General features: G+C 35.9%; 4 protein-coding genes across 10 annotated transcripts in view; 3 read left to right on the plus strand and 1 right to left on the minus strand.

The window, feature by feature from the left end:
• Positions 1-648, plus strand: part of LOC107607893 (esterase FUS5-like) — a 2,494-nt gene extending 1,846 nt beyond the window's left edge. Inside the window, exon 4 of the mRNA XM_021107986.1 lies at positions 320-648. Coding sequence (XP_020963645.1) covers positions 320-390 — 71 coding nt within the window. The 3' untranslated portion in view covers positions 391-648. The remainder of the gene's footprint in view (positions 1-319) is intronic.
• LOC107606188 (pyridoxine/pyridoxamine 5'-phosphate oxidase 1, chloroplastic) lies at positions 716-7,331 on the plus strand. 7 transcript variants are annotated; one of them, XM_021106479.1, is made up of 15 exons: positions 717-934; positions 2,517-2,622; positions 2,696-3,069; positions 3,173-3,211; positions 3,456-3,623; positions 3,757-3,862; positions 4,017-4,183; positions 4,339-4,581; positions 5,020-5,108; positions 5,208-5,258; positions 5,354-5,444; positions 5,920-6,024; positions 6,116-6,186; positions 6,366-6,461; positions 6,986-7,331. In XM_021106479.1, exons 3-15 carry the CDS (start codon positions 2,728-2,730, stop codon positions 7,050-7,052), a joined length of 1,635 nt encoding a protein of 544 aa, XP_020962138.1. In that variant the 5' UTR covers positions 717-934; positions 2,517-2,622; positions 2,696-2,727; the 3' UTR covers positions 7,053-7,331. The 7 variants fall into 7 exon arrangements, with proteins under 7 accessions (XP_020962142.1, XP_020962138.1, XP_020962141.1 ...); XM_021106482.1 differs by having other exon boundaries at positions 2,572-2,622; XM_016308188.2 differs by having other exon boundaries at positions 2,609-2,622.
• Positions 12,343-15,211, minus strand: LOC107606189 (transport inhibitor response 1-like protein). The gene is made up of 3 exons (XM_016308192.2): positions 14,681-15,211; positions 13,986-14,502; positions 12,343-13,898 (listed from the first exon to the last, which is right to left on the minus strand). The coding sequence occupies exons 1-3, from the start codon at positions 15,154-15,156 to the stop codon at positions 13,140-13,142; spliced, it is 1,752 nt and encodes a 583-aa protein (XP_016163678.2). The 5' UTR covers positions 15,157-15,211; the 3' UTR covers positions 12,343-13,139.
• LOC107607894 (zinc finger MYM-type protein 1-like) overlaps positions 18,163-18,341 on the plus strand; it is a 2,939-nt gene continuing 2,760 nt past the window's right edge. Inside the window, exon 1 of the mRNA XM_016309789.1 lies at positions 18,163-18,337. Coding sequence (XP_016165275.1) covers positions 18,163-18,337 — 175 coding nt within the window. The remainder of the gene's footprint in view (positions 18,338-18,341) is intronic.

The raw sequence follows: 18,341 nt of genomic DNA on the forward strand, positions 1-18,341 counted from the left end.
GAAAATCAAGAAAATCTAATTAAAAATTTGATAAAAGTATAAAACTGTATATACTACCAGAAAAATCAAAAAATATGTGTAGCATTATTATTAGAGGAATGCTACCGGGCCAACAACTTTTGTGATTTATAGCCATCAATAATGCTTTTAATGCTGTGAAATTGGTGTGAAATTTCATCCAATGACTCACTTTTCTTTGCTAGTTATATGCTGGCCAGAATTTAACAAAGTTGCTGGCCTCCTAGTCTTTTCCTTATTATTATATAGGGGTGTTGAGTAACACACTAATAATGCTCTGTCTCTGTTTTTTCCTTTACAGATCCAGAGAGTTTGAAGACCACCATGAGTTTCATCAAAAGAATAAAAGATGTGGTTGAAAATGAGCAATGAGTTTAGACAAGTGCCCCTGCAAGTAATCAAATTTTAATCTAAGCTTTGACAAACGGAACAACTAGTAATAATTTCAGATATACATACGCATACTATATAGGCCCAAGAAGACATATATATAGGTTTCACTATACAGTATACACTGCCAACTAATGGTTGCTTCATACTTCTTAATGTACCATTGATTTATCATGTTAAGGGTAACTATTTACCATTGATTTAATACTCTTGTACCATTCATACTTCTTAACGTATAATTAAAAAATATTCAATTTAAAAAAAAATCTATTCCATGTAAAAATATCAAATGGAACCATGGTAATTACCAAAACCCCCCCCCCCTTCTTCCCCAATCATTCGTGCACTCCCTGGAGACCTCTGAAGCCAAGGAAAACCCTAGCCCTTCATCGCCGCCGCCGCTGCCGCTGCTTCCTCTTCCACGTGTCGTTTTCATCTTCGCTGGCACGTCGTTTTCATCTTCCTCTTCCCCAGGTAGCTCGGCACGTCGTTTTCATCTTCGCTGGCTTCTCGGCACGGAACCCAGGTTAGTGGCCCTGTTTTCAATTCGTCGCCTCCGCTTCTTCCTTTTAATTTCTGAATGTTTGGTCTTCTTCGTTTGAAGTTCTGAAATTATTGTTCAATTTTTGTTCCATTTTTCTTGTAATGTTTTGTAAATTGTAATTGTCTGCTGCTGATGGATCTGGCTTGTATTTGCTGGTTGCTGATGGCTGTAATTTTTTTTTTCAAATTTACTGATGGCTCGATGGCTCTGTTGGTCTGTTGCTTTCAATTCTTTGCTCTGTTACTGATGGCTCTGTTACTGATGGCTCGGCTCTGTTAGTTGCTGATGGCTCTTAATTTTTTTGTTCAAATTTACTGATGGCTTTGTTTGTAGTTGCTGGTTTTGCTGGGTGAAGGTTTAGTGTTTTGGAATGTTTTATAATGTGCTAATGTTTGTAATTGCTGGCTTTGTTTGTAATTGCTGGGTGAAGGTTTAGTGTTTTGTGATTATTGGTTAATGTTTTGGTTTAGTGTTCTCTCTTTTCCAGATTTCCCTTCTCCCTGTATTTCTGCATGTTGCTGAATTGGTAATCAATAAATTTGCCTTCTTGCTGTGAATCGGGACTTTACTAGGATTTGTTAAATTTGTTGCTGTGACTTGAATTTGTTGCTTCCCAGTCACAGAATCAGAACAGAATGCTCAGTCAGTGCTTGATTGATTGGCTTTGCTCACTGATTGTATTTGATGATAAATTTTAAATTGATAACTTTTAAATTTTAAATTTGCATTGCCCATGTTACTGATTCACTGTTCTTTCAGTGCTTTTTGTTGTTGTTAATCATTGTGATGAGCTTTGTTAAAATTTGCACCGCCTATATTTCTGAGTGTTCCTTCAGTGCTTTTTGTTGTTGTTAATCACTGTGGTGAACTTTGTTAAAATTTGCACTGCCTATGTTACTGATTCACGGATTCATCCCTCTCGTCATTATCATTGGCATGAACTCCGAACCAAAACCCCAACTCTGGATAAAATTGTAACGAAAGCTTATTGGGACTTTTTCTTCTACTTAAGGTATGAATCAGAATGATGAGGCCAAGTTGTGAATACACAAGTGTCAACGGACTATAATATATATTGAGTTTGTGACATTAGAAGGGTGTAATAATAACAATAATGGAGTCATGTTATTTGAATATTGAGGTTTAACATTTAAACTCTCAGCTTCTCAGCCCTGTTTGATTCTTCATCTCAGGCAATTGAATCGAATCAACCAGGCCTTTTCTTTTTCTTTTAGTTGATTCTTAATTTTTCTAATATATGTAGCTTTCTGAATCAAGTGGATCAGATTATGTAGTTTTCTTGATTTGGGATATTTTCGGAGACGCATTAGAAGAGCTATTTTATTATTATGTTTGCTATAATAATATTCAGATGTTCTGTATGCTTGTGATTGTTTCGGTGTTTACATTTTCTTTCCAAGTCACTTGCTGTGATTGTTCTTTGAGTAAGGCTTTGTATGTGTGTGTGAGAACATGTGATAATGTTGAATGCTGTTGCATCTAATAGGAGTTCTTGGAGTACCCTCATCTTTGGTCCTTTATAATTTATTTTATTCTAAAACAGTTTTTTCAGTTGAACCACCAGTTGGACCGGTTGGACTAATGAACCAGTAAATCAGTGAACCAGTGACTAAAGCGGTTTGATGACCGGTCAGGTTTTCAGAACCTTGCAAATGGTCCTCCCCTGGAATTGAATTTGAATTTAATTTAATTGGCGTTAAGATTGAATATTTATCTGGACTCCTAATGAGAGATGCAGAAGAAGAAATTAAGCGATGCTTTCATTGGTGCGCAAGGGAAGAAGCAGCATCATGACGTCATGCTCTCTATTCCTTACTTCTTTTAATTTTTACTCACTCCCTCTTCTTTCTCATTCTCATTACAACACTCTCCCACACGCCCCCACACTCTCACGCGCCCTCGCTTATCCGCGACCCTTCCCCGCAACCATCCTGCCTCCTGGATTTCGCGCTCTTTCTAACAACTTCTCAACAACCAGGGAAGCTTCTGGAACCATGGACTCTTCTGTCTCAGTTACTTACCTCTCGCAGCGCCAAGCTGCTGAGATCGACAACACTCTCATGGGCCCTCTTGGCTTCTCCGTCGACCAGCTCATGGTCACTCTCACCTTCCACCATTCCCTTTTCTTTTCCCCCTTTTTTTTTTAATTTTATTGTAATGCTTAACGAGTTCCGTTTTTCTGATACTTGCAATTTGTAGGAATTGGCTGGTTTGAGCGTCGCTACTTCCATTGCTGAGGTACTTATTCCTTTCAAATTAGTGGTTTCTCATTTCATTAGAGGAGAATTCCTGATAATTTTGTTATGCCTCTGATTGCCATTTACATTCGATAATTCAACCGGTTTAAATTCTTGTTGATTTAGGAATGAGCACAAGTTTTTGTTAATCTAGTGTAGTACCAAGTTATGGACTTACCATAAAGGAAATGTAGTTGGAATATAAATAAGATGTGTTCTTAGCTGAAATTGATTTAACATCACAGGTTTACAAACCAGGTGAGTATAACCGTGTTCTTGTCATATGTGGTCCTGGTAACAATGGTGGCGATGGTTTGGTGGCCGCTCGTCACCTGCACCATTTTGGTTATAAGCCCTCGGTCTGCTACCCCAAGCGCACCCCGAAGCCTCTTTATGAAGGGTTAGTTACTCAGGTAGGATGGAACTCAACTTGTGAAAGTTTTGAACAGACTATTTTTCACTTTGTATCTCTTTTCTTGTTATTTCTTTGGTTTTATGGTTTATTATGAGCTGCAACAAATCTCATATGAAATGTTGATGCTGTAGCTCGAAGCTCTGTCAATCCCTTTCTTGTCAGTGGAAGATCTACCTTCGGACTTGTCAAGTGACTTCAGCATTCTAATTGATGCAATGTTCGGATTCTCATTTCATGGTAATGTATATTGTGTCTTCTAATATTGCTTGTCGTTCATCAATACCTGCATCATTCTTTGTTTTATTAACTCAAGCCTCGAGTTCATAACCAATGTGTAAGTTTTGGAATAAACAGTAGCATTTTATTGATTTGCTACTTTCTTATTTTGCAGGTTCTCCAAGACCTCCTTTTGATGATTTGATCCAAAGATTTGTTACCTTACAAAACTATAATCAAAGTGGCCCGAAAAGATCAGTTATTGTCTCTGTAGATATTCCATCTGGATGGCATGTCGAAGAAGGAGATATAAATGGTATAGGCCTTCAACCTGATATGTTGGTATGCTTCTCATATATATATATATATCTTTCTCACTATTTGTTGCTTTAACCGCTGAGATTTGGATGTAATATATTGATATTTCATTATTTCTTGTATATATACAAGTTGTGTCTCGATTGAATGACTGCCTCATCTCCTTGTGTTTTATGAAGATTTCTTTGACAGCCCCGAAATTATGCGCAAAGAAGTTTAGTGGTCCTCACCACTTTCTAGGAGGTAGATTTGTCCCACCTGCTATTGCAGAAAAATATAAGCTTTTACTTCCGCAATATCCTGGAACTTCCATGTGTGTCCGAATTGGAAAGCCGCCTAAAATTGATATTTCAGCTCTAAGAGAGAACTATATCTCTCCAGAGTTTCTTGAAGAGCAAGTGGAGGCAGACCCCATTAATCAGGTAAAGTGGTTGTTGGTGCTTTTCTCCTCTATTGGTGGCTAATGACTTAGGAGACTGCTGTTGTCTAGTACTCTAATTCATATAGCCAACCCTGCTTAGTGGAACAAAGCTTGTTCTTAACTGTTTTGTTGGTGAGGTGGTTAATGGCTTTACCATGATCTATTTTTAACACTTTACCATGACTTCTAAGTAGTTTCTGCCAATATACATCCATTTTGACCTGCAGTTTCATAACTCTGTTGTTAGAGTGCCGTTCTCCTTCCCCTACCCTGCCACCCTGGCTACCATTTTCTTAAATAACCAAAAAGTACTTTTACCACGATTGTTTTCAGTTGTCTTATCTGAGTATTTTGAGGAAGGAGATTTTAATGGCTATAACTACTATTATTTGCACTCTAATCAATTTTATGTTTAACATATTTTATTTGTTACTTGCAGTTCCGTAAATGGTTTGATGATGCATTAGCTGCTGGTCTGAAGGAACCAAATGCTATGGCATTGTCAACTGTAGGGAAGGATGGAAAACCGTAAGTTCTGCCTCTCTGCTTTCATGTTAAATTGTTCTTCTATACTTCCATGATATCTAAACTAATACTTCTAAATTTCTCTACTTCACTTGGCTGTAGCTCATCAAGAATGGTATTGCTAAAAGGTGTGGACAAGGATGGTTTTGTGTGGTCAGTAAGAATGTTACTTTTGCGTTAGTGCAGATTTCCCCGTTCTGTTCAGCAAATGATTAATTGTGTTCACCCACCGCAATTACTTTGCACAGGTACACAAACTATGAAAGTCATAAGGCACGTGATTTATCTGAAAATCCTCATGCTTCACTTCTTTTTTACTGGGATGGTCTAAACAGACAGGTAACTATTGTTTTCATTCTTGATGGCCTTGTCGTCATAATTATTTGTTTTGCCATGTGTTTAGCCATGTGTTTAAGGATGAAAGTTATTTTGTCATGCCACACGGTCTCATGCTTCCATATGGGAAGCTAATGTCATTAAACATGACATCATGTACTCTACTCAGCGAACAAAATGAGGATAAGTGAGTTTCGTAGTTACGATTTGTGAAGAGAACATTTAGTTGATGTAAAATTCTTTCAGATGATAACATAGTATACTTCCTTCATTTAACAGTTAATCAATATATTATATTTCCTTAATCTACAGAAATTGTATTTATTTTTTGCAAATGAAGATTGTGGATTAGTCTTTAATCACTTATAATTGTAAGTTTACAGAGCTTGAACTGTAGTTTTTGTACCAGTTTAACGTGATGCATTGAGTCTCAATAATCCAAACACCATCTTATGTAGTTTCTTGTTGCTTTTCCTAGGTAAGAGTGGAGGGGTCTGTTCAGAAAGTATCTGATGAGGAATCAGAGCAGTATTTCCATAGCCGTCCTAGAGGAAGTCAGCTTGGAGCAATAGTTAGTAAGCAGGTCTACGACTGCTTTGCCTGGATTAATCTAGTGGTTGTTACATATAGAAATCATACATGTATACTTATTGTATCAACTTCTTGATATTTAGAGTTCTGTAGTGCCTGGAAGGCATGTTCTTCATCAGGAGTACAAAGAGCTTGAGCAAAAATTTTCTGATGGGTAAGTTATTTAACTATGTGTTTTGACTCGGTGTTAGTTTTGAATTCTGATAAAATTTTTTAATCTCTAATTTCAACTTGGAATTCTGATGTGTTCAATCTTTCATTTGGCTAAGGCTATATGCCCCTGCTAAGTCACTCCAGGGGAGCTGGAAATAATTTATTTATTTTTTCTTGCAGAAGTTTGATCCCTAAACCTAAGAATTGGGGAGGATACAGGCTAACACCGGAGCTTTTTGAATTTTGGCAAGGACAGCAATCTCGCTTGCATGACAGGTGCGGGCTGTTCCCTCGTTTATGACAGGTTGCTTGTTTTCAAATTTCATGTCTTAAAGTGGAAGACACAAAAAGTATCCATGTTTGCAAGTAAATAATGACCTCGAAGCCAATAGGCGTTGGATTTTCAATGCACTAGTTATGTTCAGGGTCCATGCCATATGCATATGCTATCAATTTGAATCTGATCCATCCTAGTCTTGCTACTTGATGATAACTTTGAAAAACAATCTCTCTCATTTAACTTTAAACTTTTCATGTATTATTTTTCCAAAATAGATTGCTTAGATGAGTTTATGACGCTTATACTGAAAATCAGCTCTTATTAACTCCTACTAAACAGTTAGTCCCTCATTAGTCATTGATTCCTTCTTAAGGTTCCTTATGGTAATTTGCTTTTTGCTTGATCCAAATTTTTTTAACCCGCAAGATCAGAACCATATGCACTTCCAGTTTCAGATATTGCTTGATGTAAATCTCTCATGATAATTTCAGATTGATTTTTCATGCGTGTTTTTCGACAGGTTACAATATTCTCCCCAGGAGGTCAATGGACAGAAAGTGTGGAAGGTTGAGCGGTTGGCCCCCTAATCTAATTTTTTCAATATATGTCAATGAAAAGTAAGAGGTTTTTTCAGCATTTATCTCAGGCCTCAAGTACAGAAATTTTTCAGATGGATGAGCTTTGAAAATTTGTAGAATTTACAATTAAAAGTGAAATACAATTATACAAAGACAATAATAATAATGCTGAAAGAAGGCTGGGATATCAAATCTAATAAATAGATCTGTTTATATCAAATTTTCCATCTATGATATGACCGAATTATATGCATTTCAGTATTGGCAAGTACGGAAAATTTTCCATTATCTCCAAAGTCCAAAGGTTTCCTTTAAAGAATGTAAACGATAATAATGATGTGAATGTTTACCTTGTTCCATGCTAGTTGGTACTCGGTAGAATTTGAATGGATGTTTACAGTAGGTTTTAGGATATGTTCGATAAACAGCTCTAACACATGTATACAAGTATAATATTATATTATTACTGGCAAATTCTGATGTTCTATTTTATCATTCTTTTTTGGCCCCCCAACAAAATCTGAATCTCATCATAGTCCCTTGGATGTAGCATCCTGAATTATTTGATATTACAGCACCACACTTTTGACTAAATGTTTCAATAATACCACTCTAGTGATGACTGATGAAAATATTTACTGGTGGATCTTAATTTGTTTGAGCCAGAATGCCAAATAATCAATGATAACCTTTTCCCCCCAGTTATGGGTACCATTATTGATATTCCTGAAATGAAGGGTGAAATAAAAATGCAATATATTTGGTTGTTTTGAGTATAGTAGCCTGTATCATTTATGCACTGATCTTCCTTCACAGTTTCAAAAAGCAGATTCTGGTGTGAGGGAGAGAAAGTTGCATCAATAACACAAATTTTCTATTCAAATGAAGCCTTTATTTTATTCTTATTCATTTTCACATCCAAAGATGCAAAAAGCTTTAATTTTCCAAAAGCTTGGACCCTTATTCTATAGTAAGAGTACACTAACACTAGTATTTCATTTAGTTAAGGTTGATCATGATTCATTGCCAAATTGGGGTCCACCATGAATTTAGAACCACCAAATTTCCAATCTTTTTATGCTCCCTCACCTCATCCTTTTGACCAAATTGAAGCTACTAACACATGACAATCACACAGCTTGATTCACTGAAGGCAAAGTGACCCACCCCCCTGACTTGACAAAAAGAAAAATGGTTCCAATGAGTTTCAAAACGCTCAGAGTACTGTTTTACATGTCACGCTTGAAAGATAGATATCAATATGTGCTTGAGAGTTTCTAACCATTCTAAAGGAGATATGATTGGAATGCTCTTTTCCCTCTCTTTCAAATCATCCACCAAACCAACCAATAAATAACCCTTTTTAGCCTTAATGGAATTTGAATTGTAACTTGTGTGGCTTCAAGCCTTAGTTTTTTCTAGATATTCCGCAAATGGGGGAGCTGTTTGTTAGAACTAATGAGTTTTCATCATTAGAAAATAACTGCATCCATACCAGATTGTGCTTCTTCTTAAACACCATAATCAGGCCCTGCCCACCATCCATGGAGGATCATCCATTTCTCCATTTTCCAGTCGGGACCCATTCCTCAAGAGGCCTTCAATTTTTTGGTTGCCCACGATATCCCCCAGTCCGACAAGCCAAGGACTAATCCGTCGCGGATCGAAGCTCCATTTAAGGATCTGCTGCTGGCCAATGAGTTACTGCATGCACAAGGCAGGATTCGAATCCCCGACACTTGCTTAAGCAGATGAGTGAGCTGTCCACTCGACCAACCCAAGTTGGTTTCAAGAGGCCTTCAATTATCACATTTATGTACATTTTAAATATACGGTAACGCCAGAATTTGCTTAAATTAGTATTCATTAGTTATGGTAATATTTAATAAATATTAAATAAGACAAATTCTGATTACTTTTTGTTAATAGTTTTTTTTTTTTACCAAACTAAATATATTTCTCGGTATAAAAATGGGTAAAGAATTATAAGTTAAGTTTTAAAGTGATTTTGGAATTAGTTGTGTATATTAAAATAATAATCTCAATTGCACTGATTACATTTTTAAGATTGACCATAATAACGTGATGAATCACATGTTTAAACTTAGGTTGCTTGTAATTTGATCCTAATGATCCATAATAATTTGGGGAAGACACTAAATTATTAGGGTCTATAGGGGGCAAATGGTAAAGAAAATATTGTACATGGCAAAAAGAAAAAGAAAGAAAAGAGTATTTGTACGTTGCACAAACGCTATCTTCCAAAACTTCATGTCATGTTTGGTCATGTAGTGGACAAAGATACCGAAGCAAGGGATATTGCTGCTTTTATTTCTTGAGGGAAATAAAAAAGAAAAACCTTTTTTTTTTCTCTAATGCTTATCTTCATTATGATTAACCTTTTGAGGGACTTGAACACAACTTATCTAAAGAGAATTCGACAATATTTGACTGGTGTCCTATGCTCCCCCTATGGCTATGGTCTATGGATTAACATGAGCCCTTTATTATTTATTAGTGCATGTCTAATCCTGAGCTGTATTTGGTTCTGAGAATAAAATAAAATAAAATATTAAAAATAAAATATAAAAAATAAAAATTTCTGTTAAAATAGATACAAAATATATTAATTTAATATTTTTAGACATAATATTTTGTATCTTTATATTGTTATCTCAGTGTCATGTGCTTGTAAATAAAGGCTTCTTTAGTTTCTTCACTCGTTTCAGTAAAGTGTTTTCTAGTGCTGTATCTTGCCATGCTCCTTTTTCATTTCTTGTGTACCATGGATTTAATAAGATCATATCATAATGGTTAATGGACCTTCCCTATACTTAACATTCTCTTTATTTTTGGATAAAATAAGAATATTGTCAAGAATTTAGTTTCTATATAATTTAGTAAATATTTGATGATGCGATCGGATGAAGTTTGTTGTAAAACTCTTTGACAATATCAATATATCAAATTGATCTCTATTGTACATTAATGATTACAAGTTACAAGTGATCCCAAGTATTAACCTTTTACTCCTAATCAAGCCTACAATAATTGATGAGTTGATAACAAAATAGGAATTTCTCTAAATTCTTTAGGTGATTTTATTTTTACAGCCCCCATGATATGACCTTTTTATATATTGACCATCATTAGATACTAGATACTCAAGATTCACTCTTCTTACAATAAAATAGGAACTATTTATGTTCCTTGTTTGAGTTATGAAAGTGAAATATGCAATGTATTATTTCTAGAACTCTAAATTGCATGACTCATATGCAAATATGCAATGCACATGATGAATAAGCCAAGTTCCCTTTTATTATTACTTGCTCCATTAATCATAGTTAATAAGAACTTATCAAATGAAAAAACTATGTTCATTTTGGAAGTAGTGAAGATCAACCCTGGAATTAGTGCTTCCAAAAAGAATGCATAATTGATAAATTTAGAGAAAAACCCAAAATAGCCCCTGACAATTATCTCGAAAGACAACGAGGCCATTGACAAAAAAAAATCTCAATCCGGCCCCTAACAATTATCTCGAAAGGACAACAAGGCCTCTGTGCCAAAAAAAATATCAGGGACCGGATTGGGTGTTTTTTTTTCTTGGGGGTCTCGTTGTCCTTTCGAGATAATTGTTAGGGGCGGATGGGTATTCACTCATAAATTTATTAAAGATAAATTGGGTATAAGAGTGAAGTAGTCTAAAACTAAAAATTTTACACGTACAATTAATCATGTATTTTTACAATTTTATTTGACTATTTAAATGCATGAATCAGATTAGTCGATCGTAAAACTCTTTGCCATAGTAGTGTATCAAAATTATATTCTTATTTTATATACTTTAAATAGATTAAAAAATCATGAGATAAATCTCAAATCCTATTTGGTAGAAGAAATATATATTCCAAGTTGTGACATAAAATTAACACAGAAAGTGGCAAAACAGTTTTCTAAAACTAATCCAATGGAATAGCACATAACATCATGCTTTAGTGGTTGACATGGTGCTTAGATCAAACAGACAAAAGTTGAAGAAGGAAAACAAAAACAATTCCAAACCCTTTTTGGCTTCATGGAACTTTTTCATATATTATATTCTATATAATATAATATTCCCATTCCTCATGAAGGCACCGACACCACGCCGAGCCACTATTGTTTTGTTTCATTCTTATTTTTTATTTTTGTATATCAATTAGTTTCTTCATTCTCGCTCCTCCTACCACTATTTTATATGAACCATGATACCATTGTTGATTAAAAAAAAAAGCATGATTATAAGAAATATGTTAATAATAATATGCACAAAGCCATGATGCACCCCAACATCAATAGGCGAAACACGTGGCAGTTGCTTGATGAGATAGTGGGCCCGGGCCTCGTTTGGGGGGCCTGACCAATCAGCCCAAAGCAACTCAACTTTTTAAGCGTTGCAACAAGTTATAATTATTATTATTATTGGCTTTCATCATTGTGTATGTGTGCTTAGCAACAGTACAATGCATGTGATAGCTAGATCTAGTTGAATGTTTATATACGTTACTCATTCATTTAGTACCATATAATTTGATGAAACCCCTTTTTTTTATTTATTTGAAATTAAAAAGATAAAGGAGATGGACAGATCTAATCTAATGGCTACTAATTATTTATTGAACATAAAAGAGAAAACCAAGGTAAATGACCAAAGAAGGTAATACAAAATAGCAAGAGGACTATTCTACCCACAATGAGGAAAATGGATAAGCCAAATAATGAGAGAACTACTTAGTGTTTGTGTCAGTTCCTTTATTGTGTGTATCTGTTCACCCCACAAGCTTTCTTATCCTCAAGAAAAAGCAGTGTTGATTTCATTATGGAAGGTGAGGATCAAAGAGTGAAAAAGATAGAAGGAGAAATGACCAAATGCCATTAAGCCATTGCCATTGGTCCACTTGGGTTAGACTTTGACAAAGAAAGAGTGAAACCCCAAGGCTTTAATTTGCTCCCCATCACTTATTCATTTGCATAGTCACATCCCACTTTGATCTTAACTTTGCTCTAAGCAAGCTAGATATTTTCCCCAACACTATTTATTATATCATAGAAATAGAGTTTTAGTTTTAGTTAATCCAACTAAGCAATGGAAAAACCCCACATGAAGAAAGGCAAAGAGGTTGTACTTGAATAACATTTCAAGCATAATTAAAGGGCCTTCACAATCAACTGTGACTTGTAATTCAGAAAAGGAAATGCATAGACACAGCACAAGAAGCCCCACAAAGTATAAATGCATATGGTCCATGCAAAATTCTTAAATTCCGGCATTTATTAACCATCTCACAATTGTTAACAATAATAATAACAATAAATTCAACAGTCAGGAGGGAGCTTCATCTGTTCAGCAGCACATCTGAAAAATCAAACATTTAAATAGAGACACAAATACGCTTATATCATCATCATAGCATAATGGGAATTGGATATTTGACACCTACGGTTCAAACTAACTATCACCTTAATCAAATTACACAAACTAACTTCTGCTTCTCTACTGTTCCGGTCCAAGAGTTAACAGAATGTCACCCTCCAAACCTCCTAATATCTTGATCCTTCTGAACCTGCTTCCTAATCGACCTTCTATTTTGCTGAGGACATGAATAAATCAATTACCGGAGCAGCTTCAACAATCTCTACCAATTCCCCCTCTTCTTCTAGAGACTTTCATTTATGATGAAAATGAATGTAAAAGGACAAAAGGACATAAATATCAAGTATAGTGATACAACAACATTGGATAGTCCAATACCTGCATGATTTCATCTTCTGTGTCATTCTCCGATCATCCTCCCCTAACTTTTCTCTATCCACCTTGCTATTTCGAGTCCTCTGCAACGAAAAATAATACAGAGAGATGTTTTCTCATATCCATGGCATGCTGCCGCCCCAGCAATCCTGGCTAGAACAACAATTGTTAAGCTTGGCTTTGTTTGACATGGGCAGCAGAAATCTTCTGGCAGGTTTATTTAAAAAATCTCTTGCTGTATAATTTCACACAACAGCCACCAAGGATGGAAAAGGCTAGTAGGTTCTAAAACTTAAAAAAAGCTATTGAAGAATAGTAACACATTTAGGAGCATCATTCCGGGGCCGATCGAGAGACCGATACATGTATAATATCTCGATATGATCATCAGCTTTGTCTTCTTGACTATCAATGACTTCCAATGCTAGATGGGGCAATGCTCTTGCAATTTCTTGGCAACCTTGGCGTGTCAATTTACACGTTGACATCCAGAGAAATCTCATGTTGTAAAAATGATGCAACCCGGAATGCAATGCTGCATCCCCAAATGGGCTGTCCCTGATTTCAAGCTTTTGTAAATTAGGGCATCCTTCTAGCACATATTTAAGGCCCTGATCTGAGTCTCCAGCAAAGGCAACTGACAGTGTTCGAAGTAATTTCCCATACATCCCAATGTAACGAAAAGCTTGATCAGTCAATAACCCAGATACAGCAAGTCGAGTAAGTTTCTTACAATTCATAACAATAGCACCAAAACCGTCATCCATGGGTTCATGGGTCTCAGGGTCTGGCCGGTATCGCCCAATTATACAAAGACGAAATACAACAAGATCCGGGCAATTCTTTGACATAGCTATCACAGCTGCATTCGTCATTCTTTGGCAAAAGAAGAGGATCGATTGCAATTTCCTACAACCCTGAGAAATTACTTCTAAGCCTACTTCAGAAACTGGACCTTCGGCCTCTTCCCTCGTGTTACCAGGGAAAACTCGAAGCTCCCGCAAATCTTTGCAAGTTGCAGCCACAGCTTGAAGACCTTCATCACAAATTGAATCAAGTACCTGCAACAGGAAAAAACAAAGGTAAGCATTAGATACCAACCTATGGAAAGGCAAACCGGTGTCATAGAAACCGAAGAAAATACATACCCATAATGTTTGGAGTTTATGACATTGCAATATGACCGGTTTGAGTTGGTCAGCGTTAACATCAGCATAGCTAAGATTCAAAGATGTGAGATTAGCACAGGCCGGATAGATGGCCGGTAAGTAATCCGGCAAAATATCCCGGAACCCAGACAAACAAACTAGGGATTTGCAAGCTGCAAAGGCAGATGAGTAATCCAATTCCTGATCACCAACAGCCACATCATCTGATGCACAGAATGAACCTGTCCCAAGATGGGTGAGCTGTGGAGCTCGATGCATCAGGCGGTACAATTGAGGAATGGAAACATAATGATTCAGCCTAAGCTTCTTCAGGTAAGGTGATCTAGCCACTAGCCTCTCCAAGGCCTCAAAATTTACAGGGCACTCAACGCACTCAAACACAAGAGACTCCAGATGAGTCTCACCATCCGGAAAACATGATATCCAATCCATCACCTCCTCGTCTTCATCAGCATCCTCAACCACAGACTCCACAAGGTCAAGCACTCTCAGCAACCTGCCAATACAAGGCAATGAAGGTATGAAACCCCTTTAACACAACAAACAAATACCACAGAATGAAGAGTCAAATGTACAAACACCTAGAGTGCATACTCAGTACCCAACAATGCCACAAAAAAACGCAACCTTTCCTTATCAAACAAGAACCCAATATAGAGAAAAGCAACGAATACCTGCAGTTGGCAGCAACAGCGGCAATTCCAGCGATCCCAAAACCTTCACAGCACACGAGAACGAGTTCCTTGAAGGAGGGGAAGGAGCGAGCGATAAGGTTGAGGTCATCATCAGTGAGAGACATACGCTTCAGGTGAAGCTTCTCGAGCCAAGGGTAGGCATCGGCGAGTGCAGAGCCCCAGGGAGAGAAGTGGGCACCCCAGTTAAGCGGCAACAGATCGAAGTCCGCGAAGCGAGGCTTGCCCTTCACGGTGAGGGACCGGACACGGCGGAAGCGGGAGGTGGCGCGGTGTGGAGAAACGGCGTAGCAGTTTCCGATGAAGAGATCAGATCGGGTGAGCGCCTCCGCCCGACACCATGAGCGGCAGACGAGTGAGGCGGCGTTCCGGTCCCGGCGGCAGGTGAGGAAGTGGAGCACGTTCTCGAGGACAATCTCCAGCACCCGATCCGGCGGCGGAGAACGGATCTCCGACATGGGGGCGGCGGTGGAAGTGCAGTTGGGGAGATCGGGGAGAGAAGATCCAGAATGAGTCATGGTTGGATCAGTAAATAGAATCTTCTATCTTTGCATTTCCATGAGAAGATGAAGAAGAAGCAGCAGCAGCAGAAGTTGATGGAGTGTGGTTGTTGTTAGTAGTTTCCTTTTTTTCTTTTTTTAAATTGAATTAAATTAATTGATGAGAGAGTGAGAGAGACAGAGTCTGTGGTGTGTGCTGTCTATGTCTTCTCAGCTCAGCATTGGGATTCTCTCTCTTTCTTTTCTTTTCTTTTCTTTTCTTTTCTCCATCCATCTCACTACTTTCCTCTCACTTTCATTTTCATCACAAAATATCAACTCTCCTCCTACATTCATTATTGGGGATACCTCCATTTTTATAATTATACAAAAATCATTTATATTTACATTATTAACTTCATAGCCCAACTCCACATTAGAATTTGTTTTATCCAGCTGTCCAACTTCAAACTAGGGAAATTTCATTTCGGACAAGGCAATTACATTTTACATGATAAGTTTAATTCTGTATGCTTAAATTTATTTTGTTTCTCTTAATATGTTTTCCAAAACATTTTTTATGCTAGAACAGAAGAACTAGAAGAGCAGATTCCAAATCTTACTCTAATAATTAAATATTATAGATACTAATAAAGGACTTACATTAACTTTTAATTTAATTTAATTTAATTTAATTTAATAATAGTTAGAAAAAGATTAAATTATGATTATTTCATGGCTTAAATATAAAGAATTTGACCTATTATATAAGGACACATTACAAACAGTGAGTTACCCTATGGGCTATGTCTTTTTCGGATTCCAGAGTCATTGCCAAATGCTAACAAATAAATATGTTTTAACTATCTATCAATTTTAATTTTGTTTAATTGTTTATAAAAATTCTCTTTTACCTTATGAGAGTATAAATTTGTAGAAGAAAAAATTAAGGTAAAGTATATTTTTTGTCCCTAAAGTTTGGTAAAAGTTTTAAAAATATTTCTAAGTTTTATTTTGTTTCAATTTTGTCCTAAATTTTTTTTTTGTATCAAATTTATCCTCGACAACTCAATTTTTAAAATATTTAAGATCAATCTAACAATAATATATGAAAATTATGCTTGATTTACTTGTGTTGAGGGTTATTTTTATGAAATTATTGTTAAACTGGTCTTAAATTTTTTAAAAAATTTGCCGTTAAGGGTATATTTGATGCAAATCGAAAATTTTTTAGACAAAATTAAAACAAAATAAAATTTAAGAGTATTTTTAAAACTTTCGTCAAATTTCAGAACAAAAAAATATATACTTTACCTAAAAATTATTATCAACTCAAATTTTTTAAAGATAACTTTCTTTAAAAACGGAAGAAAAGACTTTATCACTTAGCTTTACAATATAGGTTATTTGCATTTTTGTTTTGAAAATTTTTTAAAAAATGTAAATTATTTTCTTTGAACTCCTAAATATGCATGTCAATCAATATTAATGCATTATTATATCCAATTAAATTGAATCATCCGTAATTTTACCATTAAATTTTTTTAAATATTCAATTTGATACTAAATTTACTTAAGAACAACATTTGTATTTTTTTTTAATGTTCTATATTTATTTCTTAATAAATTCAAGAAAAATGTTATAAGTTATGGGTATATATTTACAAACTAAATTCTCATTTTGATCCCTTAGATTCATAAAATTATTCATTTTGATGTATAAAATTAAAAATTTTATGTAGTAGTACTCTAAATATAGGTTTAAACACCATTTTGGCTCATCAACCTTCTTTGGCATTGAATCGACGAACGTAATGATAATGTGACTTCCTCTTGTCATGCTGGACGCTGTAACAGTTAGCTGACGTGACAAGATTTGTTTTTAGATCCAATGTGGTTCTTGAAACCCTAATTTATTCCTATAATTTATCTTAGTTCCAGTCTTCTTTATCCTTCTTCTTCTTGTCTTCTTGTTTTCTTCTTTTTCTTCTTCTTGTTCTTCTTATGAGTAAAGTATTGTTTTTATCCTCAATGTTGGGAATAAGTTCCAAAATTGTCTCTAACGTTTAAATCGTCCTATTTAAGTTCCTAACGTTTTAAAATTGACTCAATGTTGTCCTGCTGTTAGGGATCCGTTAACAGAATTGACGGTGGGACAAAATTGAGACAATTTTAAAACGTTAGGAACTTAAATAGAACAAAAATGTTGGGGATAAAAACGATATATAGAAATAAATTTTAGTTTTATCCTTCAATAATATCAATTTTTTACGGTACATAGTTATTCAATTATTTTTTAATCACATTGAAGTAAATTACACTTAATCACATTACTTTTATTCTAAATAAATTTATTTTTTTATAATTTTACTTTATTTTGGCACGACTTCTATATGAAACTGTGCACCGGCTGAAAAACCATATTCGAAACTTATGTCCAAGTAATGTCGGGAGTGGGTAGGAAACCAACATATGAGCTCATGGCCTGCACTAGGATGAGGCATGTATCATACTTGATAGTGCATTTCTATGTGATTGAATGTGTGCGTGTGTGCGTTTGATTGTTACTTGTGTCTTGCAATATACTTGATCTTTGCTTGTTGGTGCCTTTTATTAATTAACTTCGGTAAATGAGAACTTAGTATGAAAGATCCCTACCGCAGATGGAATCGTGAGTCATCTTTTATGAGTATCCTCTTCTAGCCCACTACGACGATCCCACATGGGGCGGCACTTTCCTGTGGGGCGAGCTGAGTATGCGGATGTACATGCTTCCAGAGCGATTTTTCTCTCATCCCTTTCTCTCTCAGAAGTTTGATCCTGAATCTCCTTACAACTTTTTATCATCTGAGTTACACCCTGGCGACTTCCATCTCCTTTTCCGCCACAACACTTCTATCAGATAGAGTCGGAGCTAGAGACACCTTTTGACACTCAGTCTATCTACCCTGATTGGTTTGACCCATATCTGAGGCTTTGATACCGATGGAGCTTGTTCCGGATTATTATCCATTGGAGCCATTGAATGCTCAGTTCGGTTCTTATAGAAAGGATGTCATACCGGTCATGTGTAATGACTTCTTGTCGACTCCTTCCGATGAGACACCATCTGATACCACTCCATCTTGGAAAGACGCGATGATCATTGATCTAACTTCGAGTCT

The sequence above is a fragment of the Arachis ipaensis genome, chromosome B07 (genome assembly GCF_000816755.2).
Source record: "Arachis ipaensis cultivar K30076 chromosome B07, Araip1.1, whole genome shotgun sequence".
NCBI classification, from domain to species: Eukaryota; Viridiplantae; Streptophyta; class Magnoliopsida; order Fabales; family Fabaceae; genus Arachis; species Arachis ipaensis.

Bases quoted from the DNA above. Each gene is read 5' to 3' on its own strand.
- LOC107606188 (XM_021106478.1), top strand. From the start codon at position 2,728: ATGCTTTCATTGGTGCGCAAGGGAAGAAGCAGCATCATGACGTCATGC. The intron at 3,212-3,455 runs GTACTTATTCCT...TTAACATCACAG, and splicing joins TCGCTACTTCCATTGCTGAG to GTTTACAAACCAGGTGAGTA. The intron at 6,025-6,115 runs GTCTACGACTGC...CTTGATATTTAG, and splicing joins GAGCAATAGTTAGTAAGCAG to AGTTCTGTAGTGCCTGGAAG.
- LOC107606189 (XM_016308192.2), bottom strand. From the start codon at position 15,156: ATGTCGGAGATCCGTTCTCCGCCGCCGGATCGGGTGCTGGAGATTGTC. The intron at 14,503-14,680 runs GTATTCGTTGCT...TTGTATTGGCAG, and splicing joins GCTGTTGCTGCCAACTGCAG to GTTGCTGAGAGTGCTTGACC. The intron at 13,899-13,985 runs GTATGTATTTTC...TTCCTGTTGCAG, and splicing joins ATAAACTCCAAACATTATGG to GTACTTGATTCAATTTGTGA.